This window comes from Stegastes partitus, unplaced genomic scaffold (assembly GCF_000690725.1).
Source record: "Stegastes partitus isolate 25-593 unplaced genomic scaffold, Stegastes_partitus-1.0.2 Scaffold717, whole genome shotgun sequence".
Taxonomy (NCBI): Eukaryota; Metazoa; Chordata; class Actinopteri; family Pomacentridae; genus Stegastes; species Stegastes partitus.
In genome coordinates this window covers 158,827-167,687 of record NW_007578448.1, presented here as the reverse complement: position 1 = coordinate 167,687, position 8,861 = coordinate 158,827, and the positions used below count along the sequence as shown (strand labels likewise).

The 8,861-nt window shown below is 42.9% G+C and overlaps 1 protein-coding gene across 1 annotated transcript in view; it reads right to left on the bottom strand.

Annotated features, from left to right (window-relative positions):
- Positions 1-1,153: 1,153 nt before the first annotated feature.
- prx (periaxin) overlaps positions 1,154-8,861 on the bottom strand; it is a 39,527-nt gene continuing 31,819 nt past the window's right edge. The window contains exons 9-10 of the mRNA XM_008291103.1: positions 3,284-8,855; positions 1,154-3,071 (exon numbers count right to left, since the gene is read on the bottom strand). Of these exons, the coding sequence (XP_008289325.1) occupies positions 2,785-3,071; positions 3,284-8,855 (5,859 nt within the window). The 3' untranslated portion in view covers positions 1,154-2,784. The remainder of the gene's footprint in view (positions 3,072-3,283; positions 8,856-8,861) is intronic.

The window sequence follows — 8,861 nt, the reverse complement described above, 5'->3', positions numbered from 1 at the left end:
GAAAGACGTCATGCACCCATGTGCACAGTTTACCACTCTCTCCTCCAAAGTCCTCCTCTCCACACGGCTTTCAAAGGGCCTCATTCATCTGATGGTGCGTCTTGTGACTGTTTGTTCTGCCTCTTCTGTTTCTTGGTGATGGTTCAGGCTGAGAACAATGTTTTCCTCAAAATATGTTGCAGTGACTGTGCTTTTTGCTCCACTGTGGATGCCTACAGTACTGTTCTGTTTTTTTTGGAGTGAAGATTGTGACATAACAGTGAGCGGCCCTGCAGTGTTTCCAATGTGATCAGGCCTTATGCTGCTTTTTATGCAAACCGAAGCAGAATATCAGCGTTTAATCCCAGAAACTGAGATGATGAAGCTGCACTGATGTTAAAAACATAACTTGCTGTCTCTTTGTGCTCGGGGCACATGCATTAAAAAGAAAAACAGAGAAGCCATGTTACATGTTTAAAGCAGCTGCCTCAGAATGAATAAGGAGAAATGAAAGATAAATATATATTAGCGCACACCACGGGAGCTGCAGTGTTCACTCGTTCAGTCAGCGCTTCAAACTAACATATGGCTGCAAAGTGAAGCATGAGAGCAGCCAGATGACTTTCTTCTTTAATGCAGATAAACTTCTCTGTGCAAACGTGAAATCTGTTTGTGCCTTCGGAGGTCTCATGTAATGATGAAGAAGATGTTTGATTTGCATGGTGGATGTGAAGATCTAAAAGTCCAAAAATTAAAAAATTAAAACATTAATAGTAGTATAAAATGAGGCAAAATATTCAAATAGATGAATAAATAGTGTTAAAAAATTAAGAAAATTGGAGATGTTGAGTCAAAAATAGGAAAATTCTGATATTTAGAAAGTGTATTATGAATTTTAGTTTGACTTAAGCTTATGGCACATGATAGATAATCTAGATTCTGATTCATAGTGATGAGATTGCAGTCGTGTAGTGTTGCAGTAGCTGGATGTACTTTGCATCAGTGTGCATTTCTATCGACTCCATTTCTCTCTGACCCTGCGAAGGACAAGAGTGTAAAGATAAAGAATAGATGAATCGGGCTGATAAATTTTAAGTGAACGCGCCGAAAAACCCAGAAGCTCTCAGCTTTTTATAACTAATTCAGGTCAGAACAAAACACCACGAAACTTTTTAACATGTTTTTTTTTTTTTTTTTATGTGAATATTGTTTTATTGATGGAACAACTTAACCAACATTCTCTCCAATGCAGCTCCGACAAAACACTTTGGCACTAAAAACTCTCAGGATCTAAAGTAAAGACTTCGTTTAAACCAGGAAGGTAAAGATCTGCGTACACGTAGACGCTGCTCAGTGTGTCGACGTGTTGGTGAAACCGGTCTGGGAGTGGATTCGTCAGGACTTTCTCCGTGCATCTTATCAACCGAGTTAAATCAAAAGTGTTCAATCTGAAATGTTTTACATCCAACTGAAAAATCCTGCAAAACTCTGAGGAGGTAAGTTTAGATTTAATGCCATAAAAACTGCCTCAATGTAGAGATAAATAAATAGAGGTGGAGATAAAGGGGTGAACGCCTTTGCTACTCTGATGGTTATTTCATATAACTTTAGAAATATGTAAAATATCAAACAGAACAAATTCATTTTAACTACAAGAAAACATCTTGTTTATGATCCTCCTCCGATCAAGGCTCGCCCCTCCGTGGCTGATCTCTTTGTCTTACAGAGATATAATTTGGTAGAGCAAGATTTACAGCTTCACCCGCAAAACTCCTGCAATTTATTTGGTTAAAGCGCCCAACAGCGTCCATAAATCCCCACATTTCCTCCCAGCTCGCTGAAGCTCAGCCCGGTTTACAGCTGAGCGTCTGGTGTATCTTAAAGCTGTCACAAAATATACAGTGGTGTCCTTCTCTGGCAGTGTACAGTAAAAACATAAATATATAAAATGGATTAGCAGCAGGTTGGCCTAAATGTTTTCGAGAGTAAACCTGTAAAACCGGAAGGTCGCAGGTTTGATCCCCACAGCAGAAAAAGAGCCCAGAGCGTCGTCCTGCTCACTCACTGTGACTATCTCTGGGAAACAGCACCAGCTAAATAGGCATCTATGGCAGAAAATGAGAATATCCTATAATCTCAAAAAGCTCACACTTTTCCTTCAAGACAAACAAAATAGGTTATCAGGTCAAAAAAATACCATTTCTACTCCCGACCGGTGAATAGGAAAATAATTACATTTTGGATTGAAGGGATTCAGCTTCAAAAAAGCAATTATATAGTTGTATTTACATAAATATTACTCTGGCCTGTGCTGAAGTGGTTCATCATTTCCAACTAATCACAAAATCACGGTCTAATCCATGATGCTGATGTGAGTTATTCATCCTGAACGCACCGACAACAATAAATAGTGAAGCAATATGACGCGTTTACATTCAGAGGGAAACCTTTAAAACCCAAACACAATCGGATAAATAATTAAAACTAAACTAACAAAACTCAAAGAACGGTAACAAAAAAGAAAAAAAAAAGAAATAGTCACATGTAAAATGAAAATAAAAGGTAGTATATATTACTCTGTTGCTGTAATAATGACAATAATGCTGGTTGATGAAAAGTCATTTCATCACATTCATACCTCACCTAATAAAATATAAAATAAAGACTTTTAGGGCTACTTCAATAGAGGTTTGCCATGTTGCAGGCGTAGCTTACGAGAACACTGCAACCTCACCAAAAACAACAACAACAACAACAACAACAACAACAAAGAAACTAAACATTTAAGATATCGTTACAGCATCCTCAGTAGTCGAAGTCCGTCACCTGGCGGGTCGTGGTCGTCGTGGTCGAAGATTCGCCCGTTCGCTGCTCCGTGGTGACCAGCTGCCGGGTGATTCTGGTGGTCTTGGTCACCGTGGTGACAGTTCCCTCCTCGGTGGAGGAGACGTGGCTCTCTTCGGACATTTGCTCGGTGCTGAAGTCGAGCGCCGAGGTGTGGAGGCAGAAAGATCCCGAGACGTCGACCTCGCCGCCCACCTCGCCCTTTCGCTGGGCCTGCGGAGAACCCTCTGGGGTTATCTGGAGGAAACCTACAGAAGGGACAGCAAAGGAAACAAGGAAAGGAGAGGAGGATAGGTGACGAGATCAAGAAGGAAACTTAGTCTTTGTGCAGCAGAGACAAAACAGGAGATGGTAGATTAATAATTCACAGAGCAAAAACAAACTCCAAAGGCAATAGCGGGGATAAATTATGCATAGTGTCGCACACATTGTGATAATTTGAAGGTTCCTGTATTCTTACCTGTGGAGTGCGGCTTCAGAGTCATCTTCGGGACTTTGAACCAGGACGAAGACTCTCTTCCTTCAGACTCCCGGCTTCTGCTCTCCATCTCAGTCCACGCCTGGACTTTCGCCGAGCTGAACTCCAGGAAACCGGGAGGCGACTCTGAGCTGTCCCTGTCCAGCATTTCTGTTCTGGCATGAGATGACACTACCTCCTTCGAAGACTCCTCAGCGAAACCCGCAAAGGCCATCTTGCTTTGTTTTACTTTAGCGTCTCCCCTGGTTTCTCCTGGTGAAGGATCTGGGCTCTCCTCCCCTGCAGCCATCTTGCCGTATGGACTAGTGAACTCCACCTTCGGAAGTTTGAGTTTACCGCCAAATGTCCCTTTGTCGTCCTTGGAGCCCTTGTGAGTGTCTTTTTCACCGTTGAGACTCGAACTTGAACCTTCTCCCTTGAGAGCGACATCAAGCGATCCTGATTTGCCAGAAGAAAATGACACTTTTGGCAGTTTCACCTTCCCTCCCTTTGACTTCTCTTCTTCCTCACCTCCTTTTTCTGCAGCAGATTTATCCTTGGACTTCCCAAAACTTGGCTTCATTTTGATCTTGGGCATCTTCACTTTGATGTCCTCCGTCTCAGCTTCAGCTGTTGCCTCCTCTTTTAGGAGGCCTGTGCTTGGAGAAGGTTCATCTGCTGTAGGAGGATTCACCAAAACAAAAACAGCTTTCTTTACTTTGGGCATTTTAGGGCCCTCATACTCGATTTCTTGCCCATAGATATTCATCTGTCTCTCAGGAGAGGAGATGGAAGGTAACGGGACACCAAACTTTGGGATTTTGATTTTCTTGCCTTGTTCCGTTTTGTTGTCATCCTCATCTGGTGATGTACCGATATCAAAGTCTATGTCTGGTATCCTGGGGACTTTGATTTCTGCACCTTCTCCTCCTGTTCCTGTTTTCAGACTGACACTTGGTGACGTCACCTCCGGCATTGGGATGTTGACACGATCTTTATGTCCGTTGTGGGTTCCAGCTTCAACGTCTGCCACTACATTTCCACTGACTTTCTTTTTGGGCATTCCGATCTTGAATTTCGTTCCTTTGACTTTAGGCCCCTTTACTTTGCCGCCAGTTCCTGATGTGTTGAGGTCCAAGTCGGGGAGCTCGACTTTTTTTCTATCCTTCTTGCCCTCTCCTCGGTGAAGCCCGATATCGAGCTCGAGGTCACCTTTCGGACCTTTGATATCTATTGTTGGCATCTTGAGTTTCATGCCTTTGTGCTCTCCCTCAACATGCAAATCAGCTTCTCCGTGAGCCCCTGTGTCCAGATCTGGTGATGTGACTTTGAATTCCCCTTCAGCCTTAATCGTTGGCAAGTTGATCTGTGCGTCGGCTGATTTAGTCTTTGGAAGTTTAACCTCTGGACCTGTGACTTCCATCTCTAGTACAGGAGCTTCAATGTCTTTACTTTTACCTTTAGGAAGTGAAATATCTACTTTTGGCATCTTGATATGTGGCATTTTGATACCTCCTCCGTCTGCCTCCAATTTCTCTCCTGCTGCATCAACATTTGCTTTTCCTTTGGGGATAGAAATGCCCACATTCGGCATCTTGAACTGTCCACCATCTCCCTTAATGTCCACTTCTGGACCTTCGACTGAAGGTTTTCCTTTAGGCAGAGAAATGTCAACATTTGGCATTTTCATTTGAGGCATTTTGTATTTTCCTCCTACATCTCCTTCTACTTCTACATCTGGACCTTCAATTTTTCCTTTTGGTAGTTTTATATCAACTGAAGGCATACTAATGTGTGGCATCTTGAATTTCCCACCTTCTCCTTTGATTTCAACCTCGGGACCTTCGACTTTCCCTTTAGGAAGCGAAATATCAACATCTGGCATTTTCATGTGAGGCATTTTGAATTTTCCTCCTGCACCTCCTTCCAACTCAACATCTGGACCTTCAACTTTTCCTTTAGGTAGTTTTATATCAACTGAAGGCATACTGATGTGTGGCATCTTGAATTTCCCACCTTCTCCTTTGACCTCCACTTCGGGACCTTCGACTTTCCCTTTAGGCAGAGATGTGTCAACATCTGGCATTTTCATATGAGGCATTTTGAATTTTCCTCCTGCATCTCCTTCTATTTCAACATCTGGACATTCAATTTTTCCTTTTGGTAGTTTTACATCAACAGAGGGCATTTTGAGATGTGGCATCTTGAATTTCCCACCTTCTCCTTTAAACTCCACCTCTGGACCTTCGACTTTCCTTTTAGGTAGAGAAATGTCGACATCTGGCATTTTCATATGAGGCATTTTGTACTTTCCTCCTGCATCTCCTTCTACTTCCACTTCTGGACCTTCAACTTTTCCTTTTGGTAGTTTTATATCAACTGAAGGCATACTGATGTGTGGCATCTTAAATTTCCCACCTTCTCCTTTGAACTCCACCTCTGGACCTTCAACTTTCCCTTTAGGTAGAGAGATGTCAATATTTGGCATTTTCATGTGAGGCATTTTGAATTTCCCTCCTGCATCTCCCTCTAGTTCAACATCTGGACCTTCGATCTTCCCTTTGGGCAGTGAAATGTCAACTGAAGGCATACTGATGTGCGGCATCTTGAATTTCCCACCTTCTCCTTTTAACTCCACTTCTGGACCTTCAACTTTCCCTTTGGGCACAGAGATGTCAATGTTTGGCATTTTCATATGAGGCATTTTGAATTTTCCTCCTGTATCTCCTTCGACTTCGACCTCTGGACCTTCAATTTTTCCTTTTGGTAGTTTTATATCAACTGAAGGCATACTGATGTGTGGCATCTTGAATTCACCACCTTCTCCTTTAATGTCTACATCAGGACCTTCGACTTTCCCTTTTGGAAGTGAGATGTCAATTTTTGGCATTTTCATGTGAGGCATTTTGAATTTTCCTCCTGCATCTCCCTCTAGTTCAACATCTGGACCCTCAGCTTTTCCTTTGGGTAGTTTTATATCAACTGATGGCATACTGATGTGCGGCATCTTGAATTTTCCGCTTTCTCCTTTGACCTCCACTTCTGGACCTTCTAGTTTCCCTTTTGGCAGAGATATGTCTATGTTTGGCATTTTCATGTGAGGCATTTTGAATTTTCCTCCTGCATCTCCTTCCAGCTCTACGTCCGGACCTTCAACTTTTCCTTTTGGTAGTTTTATATCAACTGAAGGCATACTGATGTGTGGCATCTTGAATTTTCCACTTTCTCCTTTGAGCTCCACTTCTGGACCTTCGACTTTCCCTTTAGGTAGAGATATGTCAATGTTTGGCATTTTCATATGAGGCATTTTGAATTTTCCCCCTGCATCTCCTTCTACTTCAACATCTGGACCTTCAAACTTTCCTTTGGGTAGCTTTATATCAACTGAAGGCATACTGATGTGTGGCATCTTGAATTTTCCACTTTCTCCTTTGATCTCCACTTCTGGACCTTCGACTTTCCCTTTTGGTAGAGATATGTCAACGTTTGGCATTTTCATGTGAGGCATTTTGAATTTTCCCCCTGCATCTCCTTCTACTTCAACATCTGGACCTTCAAACTTCCCTTTGGGTAGCTTTATATCAACTGAAGGCATGCTGAGATGAGGCATCTTGAATTTTCCACCTTCTCCTTCTATCTCCACCTCTGGACCTTCAACTTTCCCTTTAGGCAGAGATATGTCAATGTCTGGACTTTCAATCTTTCCTTTCGGCAGAGAGACATCAAAACCAGGCATTTTCCAGTGAGGCATTTTGAATTTTCCCCCAGTACTTCCTTCTACATCAACATCTGGGCCCTCAACCCTTCCTTTGGGCAGTGAAATATCAACAGAGGGCATTTTGAGATGTGGCATCTTGAATTTGTCACCTTCCCCTGTGATCTCCACCTCTGGTCCTTCAATCTTTCCTTTGGGCAGAGAGATATCAACATCTGGCATCTTCACTTGAGGCATTTTGAGCTTTCCTCCTCCTTCAATTTCAACATCTGGTCCCTCTAATTTCCCGGTCTTTCCCTTAGATATGTCAATGTTTGGCATTTTGATACCAGGTATTCTGAATTTTCCCCCCTCTCCTTCTACGTCAACATCTGGCTTATCGATTTTACCAGTTTTTACTTTCGGTAGGGTTATATCAACAGTGGGCAGTTTGACATGAGGCATTTTAAATTTGCCTCCTTCTCCATCTATTTCCACATCTGGTCCAAGAAGTTCTCCGGACTTCCCTTTGGGAAGGGATATGTCTAGTGAGGGCATTGTTATTTGAGGCATTTTAAATTTTCCTTCCCCCCCTTTTAACCCCACTTCTGGTCCTTCAATCTTCGGGGACTTTCCTTTTGGCAAGGACATATCCAGGTCTATTTTGGGGATGGAGACGTCAATTGTTGGCATTTTGGGAATTTTAAGGTTTCCCTCATACCCTTTAATGTCAGCCTCTGAAACATCAACTTCTGCTTTGGGGAGAAGAACCTCAGTCTCTGGTGTTTTAGCTGCTGGTAGTGATAGTTCAACAGAAGGCATCTTTACTTTGGCCTTCGCTTCAAGGTCTCCACTTGGCTTTCCTAAATCTTTTTCTTTTGAGCCAAATCCTGGCATGGAGAACTTTGGCAGTTTGAGTGTGACGCCAGGTGCATGGAAGCCACCTTTTCCTTCAGCATCTGCTTCCACTTTAACATTAACATCTCCTTCTGGAAGTTGACCTTTTGGTGATGACATTTTAAACTTGGGAAATTTCACTTTGTATTTTGACTTGTCATCTGGGCTCTCGACATTGATTTCTGGTTTTGGAACATCAATTTTCCCCTTTCTCACTTTCACATCGACATCAGGGCAAGACACGGATACATCTGCATCCTTTTTCGATAATCCAAATGATGGCATTTTGAGTTTAGGTTTCTTCATCTTGACTTTGCCATCTCCATCAAACTCGACTGACGGTGCTCTAATCTCTCCTTCCACACGTGGTGGACTGAGGGAAACACCTCCTTTTGGTCCTGATGTCTCAAAATCACCGCTCTTTGTCTTTGCACCAAACCTGGGAAGAGTGAAACCAGGGACTTTGAGGGAAACATCAGGTAGGTCAAAGCTGCCCCCTGAAGAAGGCCTACCTCCCTCTGCCTTCAGAAGCTCCACTTCCACATCATCACCTTTAGGTTTATTGAGGCCAAAGTCGAGATCCACCTTTGGAGCGGAGATGTCGAATGTTGGCAGTTTGACTGTGGGGAGTTTGAGGGAACCACCTGGACCTTCTACTCCACCTGTTTCTATGCCTGTACCCTTAACTTTCAACTTGTCTGCATTAATATCTCCTTTGAGACCAGGCATCTCCAAATCTCCTGAAACACCAGTGTCCAGTTTGAGGCCTTTATCCTTCCGACCAGAGGGGAGACTGAAGTCAAGGTCAAACTTAGGTAGATTTATGTCAAGTGTTGGCATGTGGAGTCCACCACCTTTTTTATCAATATTAACTTTTGGCCCTTCAATCTTTCCTTTTCCAGATGGCCCTTCAACATTGATATCACCCTCAATTTTTCCTGCCGGAAGTGAAATATCAACTGTTGGCACAGCAATCTTTCCTCCCTTCAC